This window comes from Choristoneura fumiferana, chromosome 3, assembly GCF_025370935.1.
Source record: "Choristoneura fumiferana chromosome 3, NRCan_CFum_1, whole genome shotgun sequence".
Lineage (NCBI taxonomy): Eukaryota > Metazoa > Arthropoda > Insecta > Lepidoptera > Tortricidae > Choristoneura > Choristoneura fumiferana.
The window spans coordinates 16,507,941-16,534,752 of record NC_133474.1 but is presented as its reverse complement, the minus strand read 5'-3'; the positions used below and the strand labels follow the sequence as shown (position 1 = coordinate 16,534,752).

The 26,812-nt window shown below is 36.3% G+C and overlaps 2 protein-coding genes and 2 non-coding genes across 4 annotated transcripts in view; 3 read left to right on the top strand and 1 right to left on the bottom strand.

The window, feature by feature from the left end:
- The first annotated feature begins 1,032 nt into the window (after positions 1-1,032).
- The window catches only part of Miga (mitoguardin), a 66,479-nt gene continuing 40,699 nt past the window's right edge, over positions 1,033-26,812 (top strand). The window contains exons 1-3 of the mRNA XM_074085941.1: positions 1,033-1,369; positions 2,304-2,460; positions 3,019-3,156. Coding sequence (XP_073942042.1) covers positions 1,277-1,369; positions 2,304-2,460; positions 3,019-3,156 — 388 coding nt within the window. The 5' untranslated portion in view covers positions 1,033-1,276. The remainder of the gene's footprint in view (positions 1,370-2,303; positions 2,461-3,018; positions 3,157-26,812) is intronic.
- Positions 7,365-7,436, top strand: TRNAP-UGG (transfer RNA proline (anticodon UGG)). Its single transcript has one exon. It is a non-coding gene; the product is annotated as a tRNA-Pro (tRNA).
- Positions 10,447-10,518, top strand: TRNAP-AGG (transfer RNA proline (anticodon AGG)). Its single transcript has one exon. It is a non-coding gene; the product is annotated as a tRNA-Pro (tRNA).
- Positions 15,602-26,812, bottom strand: part of uzip (beta-pore-forming protein unzipped) — a 36,341-nt gene continuing 25,130 nt past the window's right edge. Inside the window, exons 3-4 of the mRNA XM_074085952.1 lie at positions 19,175-19,381; positions 15,602-19,083 (exon numbers count right to left, since the gene is read on the bottom strand). Of these exons, the coding sequence (XP_073942053.1) occupies positions 17,909-19,083; positions 19,175-19,373 (1,374 nt within the window). The 5' untranslated portion in view covers positions 19,374-19,381 and the 3' untranslated portion in view covers positions 15,602-17,908. The remainder of the gene's footprint in view (positions 19,084-19,174; positions 19,382-26,812) is intronic.

Below are 26,812 nucleotides of genomic sequence, written 5' to 3'. Positions count from 1 at the left end.
CTATACCACAACTACCGGACAGGTAATTTGGGATGAGTATCCCATGACAAAATTATAATAGTTTTTAATGATTCTCCAGTTAAATTCACACTTCTTCAAAGTTTGTACCCAAAAAAATCAGGCTGAACGCCCAAGGTGCATGTTTTGTCAGGTAAGTACTCTTTCTGTTTTAGGGTTCCGGAGCCAAAATGGCAAAAACAGAGTCTGTCCGTCAGTCCGCGGCTTTGCTCAGGGACTATCAATGCAAGAAAGCTGTAATTTTGCACGGATATATATGTAAATTATGCCGACAAAATGGTACAATAAAAATTAAAAAAAAAATTTTTTTTAGGGTTCCATTCATAGACGTATAGTCTGTCAAAAAAGTGAAGAAATTAAAAAGTGGTAACACAGTAGTGTCATCCCTTTCAAACCCTATCAAACCAAAAAGGGAGGACACTACAGTGTTGCCACTTTTTAATTTCTTCTCTTTTTGACAGACTATAAAGTGGAGGTGTTTTTTTTTTCTCATCCAACCCTACAGTGAGGGGTATCGTTGGATAGGTCTTTTAAAGCCATTAGGGGTTTGCTAAGACGATTTTTCGATTCAGTGATGTGTTTGCGAATATTCAACTAAGTGCAAATTTTCATTAAAATCGAGCGTCTTAAAATCTAAACCGGTGGGTGGAAATTTTGAAAAAATTCAGGATGGTAGTAAGCATATCAAACTTTCAAGGAAAACTATAACGGCTAAGTTTGCTTGAGAATTATTAGTAGTTTAAGAGTAAATAGCAGCCTAATACGAAATCCTTAGAAAAATATTACTTAATGTTTTCGTAATGGCTACGGAACCCTATTTCGGGCGTGTCCGACACGCTCTTGGCCGGTTTTTTTGATAGATCAAACATCGATCAATGATTAGTACAGAACAAATGTTGCAACATTCGATCGAATCATGAAGAACGTTAGTTGAACATAGTTAGTTCTCTAAGTAGTCTGTGGAATCATGTGTTGAGATGTTATCTGTGTTGATTAGACCGGGAATTTTGAGTTTCTTTCTCATTATTATCTATTTAATTGAATCCAATGTGTGTTTTATTATGCATACACATTAATGCATCATGAATGTGGTTCTGGTAACATAACGTAACACGCACTTTAAAATATTCGCTAAAGTAAATGCAAATAGATTGTTTGGTGTGTCATAGTATTTGTTTGACAGATAGATAACCTAATACGACCACAGTTGGCCGCAATTTTATTCCCTTATTTATTTTGAATCAATAACAGTAAAGCAATGCAGTTACAAGCAAGTGCGTTGCTGGACAAACTGAAGCACTGTCATAGAGCAATATCGTTAACTGATTTACAGTTAACAACATCTCAAAAGGTTTGTTACATTAACTTATAATGATTGAGTTCTAATAAAAGTTTTTCATCATTGTTTACAAACAATGAGGATATTTAACTCCTGTTTCACCAGAGCTCTCTAATTAAATTCTGTTTTAAATATATTAATGTTTCAGAACCACAAATAATTTCACATTGTACTTCTTTACTTTTGATGATTTGATGATAAATGATAAGCAAACTTAGATTCAAGGTCCAAGTCTGTTAATCAAATTTGGTCTATCACCTTGAAATCCATGAATTAACTTTTTATTATATAGAAGCATATATGTTACACTCTGCTATTATGTTATGTTATGTATTACATAATGTTATGTTTTCAATAAAAATAAAACATTTCCTTAACACTAACAGCAAGATGTGGTTATCAGCTGATTGAAGTGCACTGTGGCTGAATGCAGCTACTAGCCAAACTTCACTTTTAGGGCGACTCCGCACTGCGAATTTTCACTGCGCATATTATATTCCGTACTTTACATACAATTTCTTTATGATTTTTTTACCGTCAGTGCGGATACTCATTAAAGATTCAATATGTTACAGAATTGCTAGAGAAAAGTGTGCAAAAAAATTTGGTGTGTGGACAGGGCCTTATTTCCCTTTAGTACGCTTGTTAATATGCAAATTCTTTAACAGCACACTTGTTATATGCATTTTAAATATGAAATTAAGATTTTGTACAAAAATGGCTGCAGGTGTATGATTCCACAGTAGAAATTTATTTCCAAAGTAAATTCCAATTGCTATTCCTGTTATCAAAAAGTGGTCACTAAAATAAAAACAGGTTAAATTAAAAATCAAACATAAATTCTTCTTTTTTTATTGATTTATACTTCTTTGATGTAAACATACAACTAAGTTTAGTAAACCTTAGGAAAAAGAATGTATTATTTGTTTTTGTCGCATTTTTCCAGGTCATACTATGGAGCCTAGGAGTTGTAGGCACAAGTGCTGTAGTAGTTGGTATACTGTCAAGGTACTTAGCGAGGAGGCGAGCCAAGCCCATCCTCAACCCCCGGATACAAAGAGCTATCAACAAAAGGATCTCTCGAATGAGGAGTCCTAATGGAGGTAAGGTATTTTTAAAATTTTGTCACATGTTTGGGTTGATCTACGTCATCCTGTACCCCTTTGCCATGGCTATGTCCCCTGTATAACTCCTTAAAACCATGATATCCTGTATATTTTCCATTGTAAAAATTCATTATTCATATATTTTGTTGTACTGCTATGAGTTCAGGGCCAGATTTAGGGGAGGGCACTCCACAAAAGAAGGCCCCCCACAATAGAGACTCCAGTTTTTTTTTCACCGCATTCAAATCGGTTCACCCGCTTAAGAGCTACGGTGCCACAGACAGACTGACAGAGACACAGACACACATAGCGGTCAAACATATCACCCTTCTTTTTACGTGGGGGGATAAAAAATAAGCTCTCAAGGTACAGAAATTTGTATTTTTAAAATGGTTAATTTGCATATATCTAATTCACACACACATTCACATTGCATATTGACACAAACAAAAAATACTATAATCGCCATTGGAGTGAAAGACGGTGATGTATTCATTAAATGATAAACAATTTATACAAAGGAAAATTCTATCCTAATAGGTTTATTTTGGGCAGGAATGGGGTCAGTGGCGAGTAGCGGCGGCCGCAGCAGTCCACTCGGCTTCAGTGAACGGCTGTCATTAGCGTCGGGGTCTATTGGCTCAGGAGGGGGAGACGCTGCACCGCTTTCACCTCAGCAACTTGGTGTAATGGGTGAGTTTTCCCTACTCATGTTTTCTGTAACAGCGCCATCTATTGGTAAGTAGTCGATAAATTTTTCTATTTATGTTTTTTCAGTTATATGTCGTCATCTCTTTATCGTTTGTAGTTATGTATGAGCAGGAAAAATGCGGTGTACAAATTGAACTATCGACCTTATATAATTATAGCTGGGAAATGAAGAAAACACCCTAGAGCATAAGAAAATTTGCTTGTATTGTGTATCTAATAGCAACTAACAATCTGCTCCATATCCTATTTTTATTGAACTGTATTCAAAAGTTGTATTTTTTATTCAAGTCATATAATATTGTCCGTGAAGCTTACGTATTAAAATAGTGTGTTAGGTGTGTTGTATCAACTAAATTGCAGCGCCATCTCTTGATGGGTAGCTGAACGTAATAGAAATTCAAGACGAGAGGGAACTTAATAGTGTCGTAGTAATTCTTTAGATGGCAGTTTATTTTGTAGCACCTCGAGTGTGTTTTTTGTTGGAGAAAATTCGAGTCTTTTACTTGAATAAATTTTACTAAACTTGGTGTATTCGAGTTGTACAAGAGTCGCGAGTCTAACTTGACATGTGACTTGAGTCTCTCTACTCCCTTCTTCTGCCTTACTACTTTTCAACCAGCAAGTACTGTGTAATGTACATAGAAGACGCTGAAGACGGAAGTAGATTCCGCCGCGGAATCAAACTTGCAACTTTAAGCCTTTAAAAAAACTTGAGTTTGAAGACTTGACCAAAAGCTACTAGTCAATTAGACTACAAAGTGTATCAAGTAATACAAGCAAGGCTGGCCTCAATATATTTGATTTGTTTTAAAGGAAAGTATTGCTTTATTCCGACGGTTAGTTAGCTATTATTGCAGATATTTATGGGCGGTGGTGATCTCTTACCATCAGGAGACCCACTTGCTCGTTTGCCATCCAGTCGAATAAAGAAAATATAAATTATGTTATGTTAAGATCAGCTGCCTATTCCCTGGTGCTGGATATTTATAAGAGCACATAACCAATATAATGGGGTGTCTGTTCGTATACCTAACCGTATGCGCGTCTGTGCGCTTGTCTGCTCGTTTGTCTGTCTGTCTGTGGGTCCGTCCCTCCGTTCGCTTAAATCGTTCAATCGTTTCTCCGTCCGTCCCTCCGTCTGTCCAGCTGTCCATCCATCCATCCATCAATCCATCTATCGCAATCGCAAGTCTATCTTATAATTTTTATACTAGAAAAATTGCAGTCTATGCTTAATTGGATAATACCCCAATTGCTAAGGAAGTGTTGTATTAGGCCGTCTCTTGAAGCGCATGAAATTGGACTAGACTATTGCAGTTTTCCGCTTCGATATATTTTATCCACGTGTCTCGCGTAATAACACTAAACACAACTCGCTCATAATATATAATAGGTACTTACTAATTGGAATAACCTTCCCAAAGTCATTTTATTTCTCCTAGGTATTCATCGTCAACAGAGACATTGTGTGAATCGTCATCTGTTTGTGTTTTGGTGACATACAAGGACAATCTAAATATTCCATCTCCTACACCTAGTAAACAATAACAACTTTGGAGTGGAGGGTAATTTGATAGATATGATTCCAAAAACCGGCCAAGAGCGTGTCGGACACGCCCGAAATAGGGTTCCGTAGCCATTACGAAAAATTTAAGTAATACTTTTCTAAGAATTTCGTATTTTGTACGGAATATTCCAAGTTTAGGTATATTTTATACCTTAGGCTGCTATTTACTCTTAGGGGCTGTTTCACCATCCATTGATTAGCGTTAACCGACGGTTAAATGTGATGCCGTCTCCGTCTATCCGAACAAAACAAATAGAGACGGCATCACACCTAACCGCCAGATAACACTAATCAATGGATGGTGAAACAGCCCCTTAAACTACTAATAATTCTCAAGAAAACTTAACCGTTATAGTTTTCCTTGTAAGTTTGATATACTTACTAACGTCCTGAATTTTTTCAAATTTTTCTACCCACCTGTTTAGATGTTAGAGGGGGGGGGGGCGCTCGATTTTAATGAAAAATTTGCATTTTCAAGTTAAATATTTTGCAAACAAATCACTGCATCGAAAATCGTTTTAGCAACCCCCTAATGTTTTTAAAAGACCTATCCAACGATACCCCACACCACACTACAAGGCTATGGGAGGTACACTAAAATTTTTTTTATTGTACCATTTTGTCGGCATAGTTTACATATATATTCATGAAAAATTGCAGCTTTCTAGCATTGATAGTCCCTGAGCAAAGCCGCGGACAGACAGGCATGGCGAAACTATAAGGGTTCCGTTTTTGCCATTTTGGCTACGGAACCCTAAAAACCAGCTGCCTAAAACAGGGCTTAGCAAGGTGTTTCAGTTTACATAATGCCGATGCATTCCTCAGTCTTCAGTAAATCAGTATATAGTCATTAAGTCCGATAGCGCAAGTTGGCGTTTTATATTCTCGAATCTTCATCTTTTGGTCGTGAAATACAATGTTGACTGTCTCGGTAGTTCATTATGTTGTCACGACACCCAGCTACCCACCTCATAAACGCGTCAAAAGCTATGAATTACGCGCGCTGTGATGTATCTTGATTCCAAGTCACCTTGCGCCTACGTGAATGTGACCTGTGATGTGACGCTACCTACTCGTCCTGCTATGATGTAACTCTTGAGATTGACAAGTATTTTTATGAAAATGTGTTATCAACATTAAGCATTATACTGAATAGAGGCATCGGGTCTGTTTGCACATGTATAAAAAAATATATATTTTCAACGGAGCATTTTGTTCTTTGGGATTACATAGCGGAATGTCATTAAATTATAGCATAATAAATTCAAGACGTACCTATACGTGTGGACCTGTTAGTTAAATTGTTTAGATGGTCAGCGATCCTCCGTCTTATAATGTAGGGCATATTAGGCAAAGCTCTGCGCAGGGGGCGACACTAGCGCAAACCCATGCCAACGTCAGTTCTCTTTATTATTTTGTCACCATGACAGGTCATGACCAAAGATTAATTAGTACCTATAGAAATCACGATAAGGTAATAATATTTACTAGTAACAAAATAACATGATATTTTACATAGATAGTAACGATAGAGCTATATTTCCAAAAATTCAATTGAAATAATACATACGATATTATGGCATTTAAGATACTCAAAAAACTGTTTACGGTTTTGTGCTAGTGCTGCACTCTGACGGGAGAAAATTTCAGTAATATTCCCTATTGACAAGTTGGTTAACCATTTTTATCTGTGCTCTACCGCCCACGTCTCATTGCTATACAATTGCACATGCGCGTTCGATGCAACGTGAGCGAGCCCCCACTCGGTACCTCAATAAAAGTTATCATCATCAAGAGCATGGTATAGTGCTTATAGTATAGACCTAGACCGCCAGAACTGGGACTATTACTGCGGTACGGCATCCCACGTAGGCAATAATGTACATAGAATTAATTCTCAAGGTATCCTTCCTAACATTACACGATTTCTGATGTCAGCGTTTTGCTGTCCTTCCTTGACATACGGTAAAGTAGGTTCCTGACGTTATTATTATCACTAGTAGATAGGTTACTTAGCTACAAACCTATGTTGTGTGTATTGTGCCTATATTATTTATTTGACTTTTAAAATCATACTTTGTCGGTCCCTAAATGATTGTTCTTCTCATCTATTCAAAGGTTGAGATCCTTTAAAGGGATAAGTTCGCCCTTGTACATGTATTTCAATGCTGTCGATTGTATTTGTTTATTTTTTGTGCAATAAAGAGTTTAAATACATATGTATATGCATACCTACATTTAATTGAATCTTTTATTATCGCGATATAGGGGAAGCGCGATAATTTGCATAACAAGAACAAGTAAAGTTATTTTTAATATTCTTAGCGCTGTTTGACTATCCAGTATTGTCGTGCATTATATTGCAAATTGTTTCCATTTTAAGTACTAGTTTTGCCTAGGTGACTGGGGATATGCACTATAATATAATATACGTATGTAGCTGTGGCTGAGCTGTATGTGAGTACGTACGTGTGTTAGCTCCGGATTCACCGGTTTGACTGCTCGAATAGCACGGAAAATAAGCTTGATGGGCCTTTCACCGAAGGCTTGTTATCGTAAAATGACGTGTGGCGAATGGTCACTGAGGCCGGCCAGAATGGCAATATTCGCTAATTCAAAGTGTGGCTCGTTGGTCTAGGGGTATGATTCTCGCTTTGGGTGCGAGAGGTCCCGGGTTCAAATCCCGGACGAGCCCGCTTTTTGATAATGTATAGTATATATTTCTGCTCTCTTCTTAATGTTTACTTACTTTTAACATACTCGCTGTTCACCGTGTACCTACCGCGTCAAAGTCGTGATTGCTTTTTGAATCAAAAATTCAGATAAATAATGTACCATTGAATTTCATGTAGTACCTTATTGAAATATTCCTGATCCTTATTCATTTGAATACACCTTGTATATTGTCGCCATCCTAAACATCGAAGCTGTCTAGGTGCTCATAAACACCTGAATACAACACTCATCAATCGGATGTAAAGGCATCTTCAAATATTTCACTCCTAAACAGCCCCGGTGTTAATGATGTCGATTAGGAGCTATACAAGATCTTGCACTACTCGTATTATGTCAAATTCTGTATACGTACGGGGAAGCGTACGGGGGACTGGTAAGACGACCTATTTCTTAATGAAGGACGTTATAATAGACTTTACTAGAGCTAATTTGCAATCATTTTAGTTTGGTGAACTAGGGGTCTAAGTTGACTGATTTTGTGTTTTTTTTTTGTTTTAAGTAAAACACACCTTTCGATTTATTTAAGAAACAGGTTGACAATCTGTTATTATATTAGGTACAGTTATAAATTCAGGGATCGGGCGGATTAGCGGATTAAGAATAATTCAATTAATTAATTTCTTACTTATACATATAATATAAAACAAAATAAAGGTAACTAAAACTACATACAAACTAAAATTACTTAAGATTTAATTTTGATAACATAACACAAAAATTTCTTATATTTAATGTAGCTTTATTAAAGAAAATACACAATACTTTTCCTAATTTTCTGTGGTTAAGCAGCGTTTCCACCAATAATGCGATGATGCGAGGATGTGTTTTTCATTAACCAATAGAAACGCTTCATCCTCGCAGAGCACATCTCTGGTGGAAACAGCTAAGCGAGCGAGGCTAGGTAAATGAAGCGTTTCTATTGGTTAATGAAAAACATATTCCTCGCAACACATCCTCGCACATCTCTGGTGGAAACGCTTCAAACGCTGCTTGAGTCCGTTCATATTCGAACGACAACAACTGCTACTTTTATTAACATTTTACTATACGGTAAGCTGTTGAAAGCATGTTTAAAATTTAATTAAAATTATTCTTTCCAGAAATTCAAATGTAATTTTCCCAAGTTGTCATGAATAAATGTTTGCTTTCTTTCCAATTTAAATTTCCAGAAATTATCGTAATAGTTAATTACAGGAGTTATGTCCACAATATCACGAACAACGACTCTATAATCCGTCCTATCCCGCACCTTAAGATCAACTATAACGATATTAAATAGTCATGATGATGTCATGTTTCATGAAGATCTAACTACAATTTTAGTGCAGCTTTTGTGCACTAATTGATTTAATCTTCTCCGTTCGTTGTGTTTACGTATTCGACTACCAACCATATTATCAACGTAATGTTGAATCGAATTCAATAACACCCTAGCGTACGTAATAGTAACGCATCTCGAAGGGGTTCAGACAATGGCGTCAGCCGCTAGATCCCCAGGGAGTTGCGTTCGCGGCACGTCCCGCCCCACTGACACAGCGCGTGCCACGGAACGTGACGTCTATGCTTAATAGTGCACTGCTTATTGCAATGTGCTTAAAGATGTACAACAGATGCACTAAATGCAACGCTAATTGGTATTTTGGAAAACGCCTGGACGCACGCACAACCATGTCTCTATCTTGCTTGATTATTAAATACTAGCCGCCTGCCCGGTCTTCGCACGGGTTACCAATGACGAAAATGAGACTAAATCTATCATGTAAGAATCTTCTGTCTCGCTTACTCGGTCAGTTAGTGTATGGAGATTTTTAAATCCATTATTTTATTAAAAAAAAACCGTTTATACAAACCTTTTCCTAACAATTGCAAACACAGCAAAAAATGGAAATCTAGTAGGTAGAGCGTGCAGCCCTTCTAAAGTGATGCGCGAACACACATTTCTTCAATTAATTTGTCTTCTAGATACATATTCCATGAAAAATTATCGAACTGATGGTGCAAAACCTCATTAAATTAAAATCCGTTGCGCGACAGGAAGTTGTGAGACAGACTGCTGGGAGTGACTTTTTATTTTCTACTGAATAAGATTAAGCTAAAGAAGATAAGAAGATTGTTTCAGTGTAATATCTTTAGTGTGAAAGATCTTTGATAAATTTTTACTCGAGGCAGTAATTAATCGGAGCAATGGTCCGTTAATAACATTACTGTGCGGCAGCAAGCCTTTGATTTAATATGGTTGTAAAACCTCAAGCTGAAAAGGAATTAAAGCTATTTATTGCAAATTATGCTTTAGTAATAACAGCCCCGTTTAGGCTCAGCTAAATAGTCATCTACCATAAAATGCGTAATTACCAGCATTGCTCGTCGTGTAACCGTTACAAATAAGGCATTAAACGAGAAAGTTATAACATTCGAATCTCAACTACCATTTATTTCAAACATGCTGTTGAATAGACAGGATGTTATCATAGAAAATTACCGCGGTGTACTTTGTACGCTGGTCATAAATTACAAAAATGACCGTACATGAAGTATTGCCTGCTAGTTCCGCTATTCCTCGGTAGATGGCGCTGCGCATTCAAGCTTTTATTTTTAGTTAATTTTTGACCTTGTAAAAGTTGTAAAATTTACGCAAGATTTAAATTGACAAAAACAACCTTTTTTAATTAAAAATAAATTACATATCTTATCTACTGTAATAGGGTTTAATACTTGGATGGAATAAAACCACGGCTTTGCTAGCACACTTTTTTTTCATTACCTATGTTTTATAATTTGGTATCTATTTCAAAAAATTTAAACTTGGCAAACTGCTGATTATGGTACAATTTTAACAACTGTTTATTGATTGTTAATCTCAAACTTTTTACGTATAAATAAGGTGCAGATAGCATAGAAAATAATAATCTCAATTTATGACACGTGATGGCTTAACCATCTATTCAAAATTTTCGTACAGAATGTCAGCCGGCTCGTTGGTCTAGGGGTATGATTTTCGCTTAGGGTGCGAGAGGTCCCGGGTTCAAATCCCGGACGAGCCCAAATGCCTTTTTGCTTTTTTGTTTTTTCGTTCTGTTTTCTTTGCATTTACTAAACGCAATTAGCATTTTTTTTTGTTTTAATTTCGTTCTGTTCTCGTTACTTTTATAGAACGCAATTAGCATTGGGCTACTTAATAATCATTATTTCTAATTCTGCATATAATAGTATATACATACTGCCTGCGAATCAGTCTACAAAAAGAAAATATTAAGTACTTATTGTTATTCCACGAGAAACATGCATTTTTGAAATAAAAGGTAGCCCGTGTTATTTCAACCATCTAACTGCCGTTCATTTGCACAAAAAATATCCGCTTCTATGTAATGTTGCGACTTTCGACGTGTAACGAGGACACAAATAAACAAACAAATAAATACTTAACATATCATTATAACCCTAGTGAGCATTTCTTTCGTAAGTGATCATCAAACAAATACGTTGATGTTGTATACACAACATACTCAACATAGCAGCATATTCGGCGTAGCGTAAAAAAGATGCAATACCTACACCAACAACATTCTTTAGGGTATATACATACTCGTATAGTAAGTAAATATATCCTGTCTAAATAAAGTCAACTGATAGTAGTTGGCGTTATTCAGACCATTCTTTACCCGTAATTTTCCGCTAGTGTGAGAAGTAACAGTAACTAAGTATAATCAGTCAAATTGAATCCCACCAAAAACATTATGTAAAAAACTAGCCAAGTCTCGATGGAGCTGCTCGTGCCAAGTTTAAGGTTCCTAACTGCGATTTCTTTATTATTATAGTTAATGTTGTGTGACTTGGCCGTTGACATGTACCCACTCACGTATAAAGAATGCAGTCACAGAAATTATTCGGTTGAAAAACCAGACATTTTAATGAGTACGTTTTTCCATTTGCCTAAGAATAAAATTGATTGACAGAATATCTCTCTAAAATATTTTATGATCTAACTAGTTACTATTTGTACTTATAGTTTCTGATCATGTTAACTTTAGCTTTTATTTAACTTGCAATGTTTGTTAAGGTCGAATCTTGGAAGTGCAATATCATATCACGCAATTCTGGTGATCGGATTTATTTGAAACTAGAGTTTACCCGCGGCTTCGCACGCGTAAACTGGTAGTTACAATTGAAATTCCGAGATTTTACAAAATTCCCGTGGGAAATCCCAAAATTTATATCGTAATCTTCATTGAGGTGTTGTGTTAAGAACAACTATCCCGTGGGAATATTGGAATAAAAGTAGCCTGTGTGTTATTTCAGTCAGACATCCAGCTATCTACATACCAAATTTCATGACTCTAAGCCCAGCGGTTGTTATTTCCAGATTTTATCCCTATCCTGTGGGAATATCGGGATAAAAAGTAGCCTATGTGCTATTCCAGATGTTCAGCTATCTACATACCAAATTTCATCCAAATCCGTCCAGCCATTTTAGCGTGAAGGAGTTACAAACACACACACACACAAACTTTCGCATTTATAATATAAAGTAAACTTTCGCATTTATAATTATAATATAATAAGTAGGATAAGTAGGATAGTCAGTCACCAGCTGCTTATAGATCTAGTGAATAATGATTTTTCATCGTATCAAGATACCTAAATACGAACTTTTCCGACAAAATACATTATTCATTAGCTACTTCTGTAAAAAAACAGTGATAATAAAAAATCGATCGGTTTACGAACACTGTTTTTTATGCATATCTACAAATCTGCAACTTTAGTGCCGAAAACGCCGATGGGCGTTTAATTTAGCTTTCCCTGGATGCCGCTGACGCCGATGGGCGTCTGTTCTGCTGAAGCGTCGGCATCGCAGCAAAGTACGTAATCTGGCGCGCGGCAATGAATGGGTTAAAGAGCTTTGCAGACTGCAATGTAGGATAATGAATAGATTTATTTTTCCCTGAATGGAAACACTGGCATAGATAATAGATCGCTCGTTTTTGGCTCGAAATTCTAACTTGTGATTTTATTTTGCTTAATATACAAAATGTACACGCCCAATATCATATTTTCTTAAATTTTTCGCGATTTCCAAGGTCAAAGAATCTAATTGCTTTCAAATTCCAGAGAAATAATGCGTTGTTTGGGAGAAACGTGTCAAAATGGTGTTGTAGAGCGCCATCCTGCTCTGTCTCGTTTTTTTTTCCGTTCTGGCGGTTCACTTTTATATTATAGATGGTATTGATGTATAGGTCGGATGTGAGATAATGCAAGTACAGTCATCAAAAAACTTGTATTCTGTATAACTTGTATGTTGTTTTTGTACAAAAACTTTTTATTATACAGTAGTTACACTTAACATACCCAATGTGCAATGTGCTACAATATGCCCGTACAAAGCAGAGGCGTTCATAGTACGGTGTTTTCTTGCAGAGCCCCTCCTGGCGGCTTTTAATAATTAAGGCGCCTGCAGCTCTTCTTTGAGATGCTTCAAAGGACTTGAATACGCCATGGGCTAGACAGCACACTTGCTATTTACTGAGGCGACAGCACAACCCGTCTTTCACCTTGAAGTGATGAGATGTTTTTAAAAAACGAAGCTGTGAGAACGAGAATTTATGATTACTATCAAACCAAACGCTTCAATAAGTAATTTAGTTTCAATATTGCACACCTGTGACATAAAACTAAAACTCACAGACGTTATTATAACATTGTTATTGTACCACTTATGACTATTACATGACAAAAAAAGGCTGCTGCTTCAAAGTACATTATATTGCATTAGATGCATGACACAGTGACCGTGTATATCGTCCAGTCTTTACTATTTAGTTTGGATTAGAACTCTCGTCTTTGATTTAGGCAGTGTGCTTACACTTGAATTGTTCTTTGCTAGTTGTTTCTGCTGCAATAACCTAAAAATGGAGTTATTATAGCACGATGCCTTTGATATTAACACCGAAATTGATAATGATAGGCTGATTACCAAAATGGCAGGTATAAAAATACACCATTATAGAGGTTAAGTACCATCGCAAAAATTTGGAAGTGTTTTAAATACAGACCTCCCATATAAAAACTACTTTGGTGCTAGATAGAATTCAGAATACAGCTCACCTAAGACAGCTGTGGAAATATATGCGAGTGAAGATTTTCAAAAAACGCTGTACAAAGTAATTTAGGCACTGTGAAATACTTAAAACTAAAACTCACAGACGCTCTAACATTTTATTGATTGTATTATTATTATTTAGTTTCATAACCACTGACTAATAATACAAAAAAGTGCTGCTTCAAAATTAGCATTCATTTCATTACATGCACCAGATCACGCATGACCAGATATTATCGTGGACAGTCTTTACTAACATTTTAGTGGATTAGAATGCTTGGTTAGTTCTCGTCTTTATTTAGGCTACCGTGGCTTCAACAAAGTGTTGTTCTGCCAGTTGGCTGCTGCAATAACCTAAAAGTGGTCTCTTTATAGCACGATGAATGAATTACCCTAAAAGGCTACCAAAATGCCAGTAGGCACCATGAACTTTCTGTTACGTATTCCATCGCAAAAATTGCACCTAAATACAACATAGAACTAGGTTAATAAATTCATGCTCACCTTGGAGCGAGTCGGACTTGCGCAACGAAGTTTTCTCTCAAAATTAAAAAATATAATATTTTTTATGCTTGATTAGCATTACATAGCCAAATCATGTACAGTGGCAAATGGCTAAACAATTCCGTGATATGATTGTATCTATTTTTTATTTATTTTATAACTATGTTAAAAGGAATTGTGTTATATTTAGGGTGTCCCTAAAATCAACACCAAACCAAAACTATGAGGGCTGATGAGCAGTGACCGTATTGTCTAACGTTCGGGCGCTCGCGGTCGCATTTACCATCGCCATCGTCCTACACCGAGTGACAGAATGAAGTGGTGAAAACGATCGTGACGTTAGTCAGGTCTCTGCTCTTCTGCTAATAGATCACAAATTTCACCTTGTGAAAATGCCATAGTTTTCAAGTTTTTTTTTTTACTCCTATAATGTAATCTGTCATTTACTTAATCACGAACAATAATATAACAGCATACATAACAATATTCTGGAAAAGTCTATATTGTCTATTCTCCATAACAGCACTGTGTCGTAATGTTGCCAGCTGTCGGCGGCCGATCGTAAAATCCGCCTGATCACGAAATTCCTAGGCATATCGTGAAATGCCGCCATTTCATGAATTGGCTAAGGGATATCCGCCATATCGTTCAAAACTCACCGTTTAACGATTTGTCTAGTGACGTTTAGGCCGATCATGAAATTCCTAGGCATATCATGAAGCGCCGTCATTTCATGATTTGGCCAGTTTAGGCAGATGACTATACTATAAAGAGCCTATTTTCCTTCTGTCCATATTGAACAGACTGTAGAATCCTTAATTTAACCCATTAAGGTACTTCAACGAGTATTTTACTTACCGTCCGTCCATATAAAATATGTGGAAAAAAGCAAAATTCTCATAATCTCGCGTACAAGTAACTGAAGATATGTACCTACCTATTTATCTCATTAAGAAACTTGTAGACTGACAAGATTGCAAACAAGCGATAATGAGGCGAGCCCTCGATTTAAAATTATCTCTAAGTAAGTTATAAATAGAAATAGTTTAATAATCAAAGAGGAATAGTTTTATTTTCTAAAGAGAGATAGATAACTTTAATATTTTTTAGTTTTAGTTTAAACAACTTGAATATTTACATCACGCACGAAATATACGGGACCGGGGACGCCCCCGGTTCCACAATACTACGGCAATAAATTGAGCGAAAACTCTCCCCAACTAGAGGGAATGCCACGGAGTTTTGAAGAACGGTGCTTATACATGCATACGTGTACTCTCTTTACTTCCCCCGCCCTGCATCACCTATTTTACGACCATTTCAAATATGTATGCTGCATAGCCTCTACGATTCTTTTCTATTTTCCATGAAAATTACTTAGAAACAGCCTTATGTCTTACTTCAACTCAATATTGAATTAAAAAATTAAAATGTCTTGTCTTGTCTTAAGGTACATAGTAATATTTTATAAGCTCTTGTAGTAAAAATTCGTTATCATATGACGATAGAAATAAGAACAAAAATTATAGTAATTACACTTTAATAAGTTTAAACAAATAAAACTTACATGGAACATCACAATTATGCTTCGCGAAACAGTGTTGGCGTGTCAAAGAGATTCATTGAGAGACCCACAAATGAGACAGACTAATTATTCATATCATGACATACACTTATCGCTGATACCGGAGAGATTCTCTATCTAAAGAAGAAGAGAAGCCTTGACGTTGAACATATAAAGGCCGTTGTGAACACCTATCTATATAGTATTTTTGTAGCAATCTACATCAAATCAAGTTAAACATTAATAATATAACAACAATGACAGATAATATAAGAGTACCTACCCAGACAAAAGCACTAAATTGGAACAGGAATCTTACAATTATAATAACAATTGTATTCTTATTATAAATCTTGGAGTATTTATTTAGAACTAAATACTTCAAGAAATATAAACCGCATTAGAAAGGTATACTAAAAACTTACATGATAATGGTACACTAGGTGGGACATTTATCTACGTAAAGTATGGAAAAAACAGCGTCACTATGTTAATAATAACTAATTAATAGATGTAAAGGCTTAAACAATAATCTTTAATAAAAATACTGAAAAACTTGTTTAGCATTCGAATCGTCGGTTATTGACGCTAGGGGAAGTTATCCTAAAGGCGAACACGTACAATTGATATCATATACCCATACAAAAATATCGTTCACTTTCTATACACATTACCAAAACACCGCTAAGCATTTTAACCGTATTTATGTTGACCGAAATGTTTAAATTTAAAGAAATGTCGTAGGATACACCGGAGGGATTATTCTGACTTTCGTGATAATAATTCAGATAGAGTAAGTAGTGGTAAAATCTATGTTAGTGTAAATGAACTTTGGCCAAGCAACAAAGTCATACATATTTAACGTCTAAATACCTTATTGTAGTTTGCGTTACACAAAGTCAAAACATTAAATACATTGTGAAAACAAATAAATTAAATATCATTTACAACTAAAAATATTAAAATAATATCTTTTAATTCTGGATTTAAACTCTTGTAACTTACATAACTAAAAAAACAATTAAGAATATGGAATAGTCAATAAACAATGAGATGCCCTATGAATGTGGTGTGCTTCTTTTATTATTGATCATAACTTCATAAGCTTCCAGTTTAAAATTAATTAAAAAAGACTTTTTGCAGCAAAAAAAAAAACATTTTAAGTCATTAAACCTAAGTTTCGCACTTCTAGACTTGGCTGAAAACTAAAACTAATTTGATTTTTTGCTGCAAGACTTCCAAAACTTCTTATCTAGTAGAATGGAAAGTTTTTTTTATAAAGGGTGGTAGATTTAGGTCAGAATAACACCTTATCGAAAAGATATTAAATATTTCCATCTAAAGCACGAAAGGCTTAACGCTTAAACCACTGAGAACGCTGAAATTTAGTATCTATTTTTAGCCACTATACTGTCGTGTCGTATTATTTGCCAAAGTCATGTTCTTCACGGGAAGTACAAAAATAACTCAATTATTTTACACTTCATATTAAAATTTGTATTAATCGATGAAATAGAAAAATACAGATTTATTTTTATCATTATTTTTGCACAAATTTGAACTACAAAGTGCCCAAGAACACTACATCATTGGAGTAGGTATGAAATTCTGAACTCAGGATGTGTTATTTTTCTGTATTGAGTATTGTAATGAATAGTATTGAGTAAAAATACCATTAATGTTACAGTTCTTAATACATACAGTTTGACAAACTGTACTTAAATACTTTCCATTTTACGATATTGATTGTCTTTTTAATTATTTAATTTTTCAGATAGTTTCCAAAATATGAACTACATGTATTTTTTGAACGCGTGACGTTGGCGTTAACGCGGCGTGACAGAAAGTTTCTGCCGGCATTAATATAATGTCATTGGTAACAACAGTAGGGTTGTACTGCATCATTATTTTTTTCCTATCTACATTGCCTGATAACTCCAATTCAGTTTGACTACGCTACGGCTTTTGACAATCTTCTTATGTAGTCGCTCGGCGACGTCAATTAAATATTCGATAACTATATACAATATCATATTTACATTTATGTGAATTATTTTGGCGTCTTATTTTACATGGAATGAATCACACATCGGGAATGTCAAGAAACCTCCACAAAATTGTTCCGGTAATTTTTCATTCGTGATCTGTTATAAAATAATATAAAAACAATAGCATCAAGCTTGAATTTAAGACAAAGATATTTTCCATGGACAACGAAAACTTAATCTCCGTATATTATTTACAGGAATACTATTATTTTAGTTGCTTAAAGCAGGAGCGCAAACAATGGAGATATAATAAGAAGACTAAGTACAAATACCCTAGTGTTCGCGTCATTGGGTTTGCTACCTAGTCCACCGACAGATGCGGTTTTGATGTCTTCTTTGACTGTTGGCGTCTTTGCGATTGCTTCACTGCTATCACCTTGCATTTTACTGTCCACCTCTTCCGGATGATCTGGTTTCTTTATTTCACTAGCAATATTATTGTTTTCTTCTAGAGCTGGTGGTATAGTTTTAGGCGGTAGAGGCGTCGTAGTGGTTGTAGTAGTTGTGGTGGTTGTTGTAGTTGTGGGCACTAAACTATTATTACCAGTAAAGAAAACTTCACCATAAATAGCTTCAACTTCCACAGTGTTCTCTATGCGTTCACCATGTATTTCCCTTGATCGAGAAAGATTGTCTTTGTAAGAAGTGATTAGCTTAGCTGTATATTGCACATCCCGATCTGTGTAGTTTCCCCTAAAGGTCACATTGCAAGCCGTTCCCGGAAGCAAATATTTTTCTAATTTATATAATTCTTTTCTTTCTTCCTTGAATGGATTAGCCCAACGAATGCGGGGAAATATGGACCCATCGGCCATTTCGATATCCGTGTCTAAGCCTGTGGAGATACCATGGCCATGTCCCCAAGATACCGTGTAGTTGAATTTGTATTCGACCTCCATGGTGACTGTGGCAGCTACATCTCCCTTATTTTCTAGTAAAAATTCTTGGAATATGACTGGATCTGTTTGTCTAGAATGCAACGAATTTTCATCTAATACAACATTTTGTAATTTGTAACTTACAGGCTCTATCTCAATTAAGATTTCACCATTATCAGCTGTTAACTCGTTATTTTTATCGTCGAACGTAATTAAGTGACCGATATTGCTGTCATACGAAATTCTTCCAATATTATAAGTAAATCCGCTTTCGGCTTTTTTACGGCCAATAAAAACTGAATCAACAGCCAAATCCACCACCACCGCCCCATTTGGTTTGGAGTCAAACTTCACCCAAGTTTTCCATATTATCAATGAGGCATTTTCAATATTTTCCAGCACTTCGAATGATTCATAAGTCTTGGTCCCGGACACGGCACAAGTTTTATATTTGGGCCTAAGTTGTCCGAGCAACATGTCACCGTCGTGGCGCGCTCTACACAAATATATCGGCCCTGCAACAAAAACGTTTAATTTAGTATGAAATGAGTATGAATAAAATAGAAGAAACTAAATTATTACACTGAATAATTTTCATGTGTGTACCTTGCTCAGAATCAGCTCCAGCAACATAATTTGCCATGTTCTCTTTCTTCAGAGTAGTCCACTGAAGCGTGCTTGAAGTGGTTACGGAATTAAATTGAGTCTTGAACAGTCCCACACCAGAATCCGCCAACGCCGGCACTGCCATAGCCATCATTGCCACTACCCACCATCTTTCGCAGATTCTGTTCCTATTTTTCATAGTGAAATCTGTAACAAAGAAACAACCTAGCTTAATTAAAATAATTAAAGTTATTTTAATGTATTTAATTGGTATGATCATAATGTGAATTTATGATGTGTATAATAGTAAAAGAAGGATATGTAAAGTATTATGATCAAAGACATGTCACAGCAAGCTGTGGCGCCTGAGGTGAAGTCAATCGCCCTCAAACTCAATTTTTGATTTCGTATACGAAGTTACCGAGCTGAGATGAGATATGTCATACAGCTATTTTGCCATCTCACGCGCGTCCCTCATAAGGCAAGGCACATGCACATTTAGCTTTTATTTTAAACGCTGCATAATATGTAAACTTCTTACTGAAATTTGTGGCGTTTATTTTATTAGTTTGAGAGTGGCATTTTGCAATTAGATAAGATTTTCCGGTCAAAAAACCTCTTACCTATCTACATTCTTATATAGTCAATAGACTTCGTACCACCTGCCTAAAAAATGTAAGTATTAAGGAATGCACAAAGTAAGCAGCGCAGTGATAAATTAATTGATTATATTTGAATGTCATTATTCATTATATTCTAAAGTTTTAAACTTATAACAAATACCTACAAGAAAATTTGGAACGTCGGTCGGTACAAAACTTTAAGTTATTATTATGAAAGTCAAAGGTCTTCGAGTTTCCCATTGCCAATGTCAAGGAATTGGCTAGAGCGCCAGCAATAATATAGTGGGTGGAGTAAACGCGGACTGAGAGGCGCCTAAAGCAATCAATACAATACGCTGCAGGTGGAAAATTGTCTGTTTCTGTTTGCCTTTTCTTTTCGTTCTACAACAAAGATAGAAAGACCGTTTGATGTAATATTGAATACCTTTTGATTATTTATCTACGCTACTTTGTTTTCTGTCCGTTTTTTAATTTTCTAGTTTGTAATTTCATTGTATTTTTGTTTACAGGTAAGAGATTTGTATTCTGACTAATGTTCTACGTAAGTTAACAAAATAGTTGTATTTATTATGTAAATTGTAATCCACCTTATCGACATGATTATTAACCATCAATCTTGCAACATATGAAGTAAATTAAATTTAATAAGTTCAATTGGGATTTGACACGGCCCATTTGGTTCGGCTCAAATCCGGACGCATCGTTCTTTTATTTGATCAAGTAGTGATATATTGCTCTACAGATAAAGACTATCAAATGCGTCACGCTGCCACCATATTAAATGTTAAACGTATTTCCTTATATTTTCCATGATGTCGAATTCGATATCGTTTTATATTTTCTGTTGTCAAACAACGATCGTTATGTTAATTATGAATGGTGAATTTGTTGTTAAAAATATCATTAGATATCATTCATGGGTCGCGGCGCAACAGGTCAAATGTTATCTTGACAAAGAAATATGAATTTTATCTTAATGCCTAACGACTTCGTTTGAGAATTTTTGGGATACGCATTTTTGGGCAATACAGCGGGATAATATGCTTTAGCTTTGGCCGCATTCCGTCATGTCGAGAACGAATTCTATTGTGTCGGAGCACGCTCCGTGTCCAACCACAGCATTTTGTGTGTGCGCCAATACGACACCTCTCACAATCGATTACCTTATTCCACTGCCCGTTTTTGGTGGGAAACAGAACGAGTTGGTATATCCCTATGTTCCTGTTTGTATACCTATATGCATACATCATATCTGTAGTCAAATGCTGTATTCAGCTTGTCGGCAACCCTTCCCTTGAAATTAAAACGGAATTTCCCCTGAGAAATTAGCAGTGATAACGCTTACAAACCAACTTGTTAACTCTTACAATAGCGCGGCAGCAGACATCAGCGCCTGCTTTTAACCGCCCCATACATTCCCTACGCCCTACACAATTTCTGGCACCTCCTCGTCTAGCCCTCAATGTACGAGGGGAGACAACACTTGAAATGAAACAAGGAAACCTCCGTCGATGACACAGTATCACAAAGAATAGCACGGCTTTCAAGCATATTAAATTAAAATATCTTCACTAGAATATTTGCAAAACTATTAACATTTATAGGTATAGGTATTGTTGAAATATAAGTATGTATTCGCGAAACAATATTGCTGTTGTTGTGGCTACGAACAATAAAAGTTTACGATGGTTAGTTTTAGATAACTAACCTTGCCCGTGCACTTTTTATGGACAACTAAACATAATTGCATAATATAAATAGTACTAATTGCTGAGAACGGTAAGTAAGGCATTGGCACTGTCTCATTTACTTGTACCTGTACCTACTAACTGCAAGCATCGACTAATTGCGGTAGATCACAGATTAGTAACTTTCTAATATAGATCATACTTTCGTGATTCCGAGGGGGCCCAATTAGGATTTATTTGTAATTTTCTCCTTTTTAAAATATTTATCATTAGTGTAAGTTTGGTATTTGGGTAGGTAGGTCTATGTCTAACCGGAAAGAAGATTAAACTTACTTAGTATACACGGTTTATGTATGTGACGTGGGAACCTGTTCCATTTTACTAACCTTAAAGGTACCTATGTCATTGTCGTAATGCTTCTCTGTTGTGATTTATGTGCATCATTATTACGGGACTGATACACGAGATGACAGTTTTGTTGTGTTTATCTTTAGTTCCGACGCTGCCTGTGGCATTATGTGTTTTCTGAATACATTTATCATTACGTTGTTTACTTCAAATAGTGTCTTGTCTTGTGTTATATAATAAATAAATAAACTCTTTTAAATTAAATCGTTTATCTGTTAGATATGACAATTCCTAATAAAGGTCAAAAAGTATGGTATCGATACAATATGCCGTGGTAGCCTAGAGCTTACTCTTTGACCTGTGGCATCTCAAGCAGAGGTATTCTGTGGCAGAGGGTCGTGGGTTCGACCCTGGGCTGCCTGAGCTCGCACCTCTTTAGTTTTTCGGAATGCATGCGTGTGAAAAAAAAATTGAAATTTACCGTGAGCTTTACGATAAAAGGAAAACATATCGTGAGGTAACCTGCACACACCAGCGAACAGATTATTGTGCACTTCCTAATCTACACTAGAGCCGCGTGGGAACTAAGGCCTAAGCCCTCTCATTCTGAGAAAAAGCCGTGGGACATACATAACATAGCCCGAGAAGAAATATGTATGTATAAAGAACTACAATTGACAACCGTTAAGATAACTGCATGTGCATATACAAATATAATTATGATTTAGCATTGTTAACGTTGTTGTCCATGCTAAAGCTACTCGTACTTTCCTCGTAAGCAATAAGGTGACTCGCTTTAAGATAAGTGTTTGTAAGCCTGTAAGATTCAATCGCTTGGGTGTAAGTCTGTTATTATAAGGGAATAAAACTTCCAGCGAGCAATTGCTCGTGTAGTAATCCTATTCCCGGCGGGCTCTGCTCTACATTCAAGCTGATACTACTTGATCGGATTAATGTCAATTGGTATACATATGGATGGCATTAAGGGAAATTCCCGCTGACAACAATACGACACGTCTTAATAAAACTAATTTAATTAAGTCTTACAGTGGTGTTACGAAATAACAAACAATACAGCACCAGATGAATGTAAAATATTTTAGGTATGGCTTATAGAATCCACGGCAAAAAAATCGGAAATGCGGGCAAAGTAAACAAGTACTTACAGGGTTCTCTGCTAACGCATTTTTAGCTCGTTAGCTTTGATGCCCGAAATAAAACTTTATATAATGTAAGTGAATCGCAATTCTAAACCGACTTGGCAGAACAGCGTTAAGCTTTTAACCTAGTTTGTTTGTAGGTGGTCACAATGCAAAATATTCCTTTAGCGTCAGCGCGACGACACTCCCTTGTGACTCAGTACAATGTGCTAATTACATGACTTTAGTACAAAACTCTAATTAGTTTAAAAAGTTTGTGACATGAAAGCAGGCTATTATTTTTGTTCCTTGAACCATATGTATATAAAAGTTTGCACTTGTACCGTTAGAATCATGATAAACGAACGGACAGTTATTTTTGACCCTGGTTCAGGCCCAGCTGTGCTGCTATTTGTTGCCAGTTGTGGCGCGAGCCATCAATCACAATCGGTAAGTAAGGCACACTTTACCACCTAGCTTTAACGTTAGAAGCATCTTACCAATTTCACACTCCCGACGAACGTTCGTGACGCCAACTATCTAATCTTGCAGTTTTAGAACTCCGTTACTATAACGGCTTCCACTTTCGAGCACTTCAGTTTCGTCTAAGAATTACTAGTAGGTACTCGTAGTACCTAATATTATTATCTGTGGTATGCAATCGGTACCTACCTAATACGATGGCCACGATAGACATATTAGTTATCTTATAACTTTTCATTTCACGTCAGCGTGTCCTTAATTCCTTACATATTAGAGGAGCGGAGTTAGTTAGGCGTGAGTTGGGCGGTCTAGGCTGAGAAGCAATTATCACCGTAATGAGTTCGTTATCAGTTACCGCTTCATCTCAAAAGCTAATGATGCAAGCTGCCGCGTGGGCTTTCTCCCCACTAATACACTTTGGATAGCCCATTGTCCAGTCCCAGAGGACTTAAATAACTCAGTGAGGGGCACATATTAAAATTCTTTTAAATCTTCGATTCTGATATTTGTATCTGGATCGAAACAACAACCACAAGAAAGAAATAAATGATAAATATATGGGATAGGAACAATATTAGGCATCTACCGAACAGATGATATCTCTAAAAGGTAATTCATATTTACTATATTTAGGTATATATATTTTTTACAACGCTGTCCGCTTTGCCAATCATGGCATTAGCGAAAAACAAATAAGTATTTTGAATATCTTAGCCGTTTGGAGCGGACGTTCTTTATTAATAGCCTAAGAAATGTTTAGGTACTGAGAAACTCGGGAATTTATTTATTGAGCACGGGTTGACTGTCTTTCGTACTTTTTCTTATCACAGCCATTTATTTCGTTATTTCAACTTTCTTGTTTTACCTAATCGCTTTTTTGGAGAAGAACAGAATAATACGCAGAATTCACGACGATGATGTACGGTCATTCGCTGAGTGGTGTCTACCGGTGTTGCTAGTTTTTATGGCTGCACAAATTGTTCCCTAGGTACGGGCGCCGGCTGTAAGCCTCCTCTCTCTCGTATAACCTTCCAACTAAAACTAACTGTCAATAAATCATACTCTCTATCATTGTGCGCGTCTTCTGTGCTCACGTTGCTGACAAATTGACTGCTATATTACGTACCGCTAGCACGTTTATCGTGTCTATTTAGAAAAAAAAATAATTGATTGCTCATACAGTTATGTTCTGTTGTAACTGCAAATATTGTACGTTCATTCGAACGAGATATTTAAGGTTGTCGCCAACACCGGCCTTGCCAAACTTGTAGCCCACGTATGAAGCTATAAAATACTACAAATGCAAATCTTGATTCACGCACCGTACTACAGACGTTATAATAGCCTGACTGACGTAACTAAATTAAGACTGCAAGGCTGAAAATAAATGTATTTGCTAATGCATATTCACGAGAAGTTGCTGTTCCGGCGATATCGGTCGGCGCCGGTGACGTGGTCGGAGTCGCGCGCTGGTGCCCGCGCCGCGCGCGCACCGGCGCGTGAAGCAGCTGATAGCGTGGGAACTGCCTCATGCGTGAAGACCATAACCCGCGGCGTCCGACAGAATGCTGTGCGCTATGACTCCGATCCCTAACAACTAACCTAGTTTCTCGTTAAGTGAAGTCGCAAAGTATTTGCACTTTTTATTATGTACTTCGTTACTTACACATCTGGAATATTAGCCTTCGCGATTATTGAATTAGCACTTCTGATATTGGTTTGGCTTCCAGAAGCTAATATGGACGTGAGATGTCTAATTTTCGGCCTCACGATGTTTAGTGCTCTTGCTAAATGTTTTAATGTTAAGGTTTCATGTCATGTGATGTTTTCACAACATTCCTATTAGCTACGAGTATATTGTATTACAAGCAAACAGACAGCTTTGACTCGTTACGCTAAAAGATAGTGGCTACTGACGTAATGGGTTATGGTAATCCACAAGATAAACATATATTTTAATTGGCCTTGTCCCATTAAGTGAATCCTTTAATTGTTTACACGAGTAATACAGACAGACATTGACCGAGCTCCAAGACCTGACTCACGTCACTGAATAACACTCACCCGCTATTTATCCACTCTAGCCTGCAAACCTCTTTTCTGCTCTTAAAACAATAGGATGCGGGTTGGCTTTGTGACGGATATCTTCTTTCGACCATCGTCCATCAACTTAGTTGACAATACAATTAAGTAATTATTGTTCATGACTCTTGATGCAACATATTAAGGAAGGTAGGTACATTAGTTGTTTCCATTAACAATCCGTTGTTAAACCTTTCTCAAAGCTGCCTTCAATTTTAATGGGTAGCTTTCGGAATTTTAAAGTGTTGTCAGCATTCATCTGATACTTCCATTTATACTTCTTATCTTTCACCGCCAGAAGAGCTTTCTGTTAAGATTCTGCTGCGTCGGCTTAATGGGTGGGACCTCGGCGCGGCGCGAAGTAAATTTATACAGTGATTTAATGCTACGGTTCTATATCATGATCGATATTTGATAAACTGTTTTTAGTTGTAGGTACCTGCTTACTACTCGTAGGGCGCTTGTGCATTACAAGGAATTTTACTGTCCTGAGTCCGATTTTTTACGGTTCGAAAGCAATTTACATACTATTTCGTGCACCTTTGCCCGTTCCGGGCCATTTTTTTCCGGTTCGGCCTTGTAGCGCACAAGCGCCCGTAGTCTAAAGACTGTCCACGATAAAATCCGGGCTTGCCTGATCTGGTGTATCTTTGTAATGAATGCTAATTTTCAAGTTGCACTTTTTTGTAATAGTCAGTGGTTATGAAACTACATAATAACAATACAATCACAATAAAATGTTTGAGCGTCTGTGAGTTTTAGCTTTATGTATTTCACTGTGCCTAAATTGCTCTGTACCTACAACGTTTTTCGAATTCACTCGTTTTCAACTTCAATGCCACAATTGTATTTACATTTTTACAAGCTGTTTTACGCTCATTGGGATATTATCTTTCCAATAAAAATCATGACGTTACTGTTTTCTACTTGAGGGAGTCGGGAAAATTTTCTTATCCAGGCACCAAAAGTAGTTTTTATATGGGAGGCATTTTTCTGTCAAAAAGGCAAATTCACCAAAGTCAAAACACTTCCAAACTACCTCAATCTGAAGTCAATTCGAAAATTATTAGCTGTCGTGAAAATACAATGTTATAAGCTATAAAGTGGATTGTCCAATTTTAAAAAAATATATAAACTTTACAAAAACCTAGAAAAGACCGCCAGAAGACGCTGTACAAAATAATTTACGCACAGTCTCATATACTTATAAAGCTAAAATTCACAGACGCCCTAACTTTTTATTATCATTAAAAAATAAAATATTTTTTTTAAATA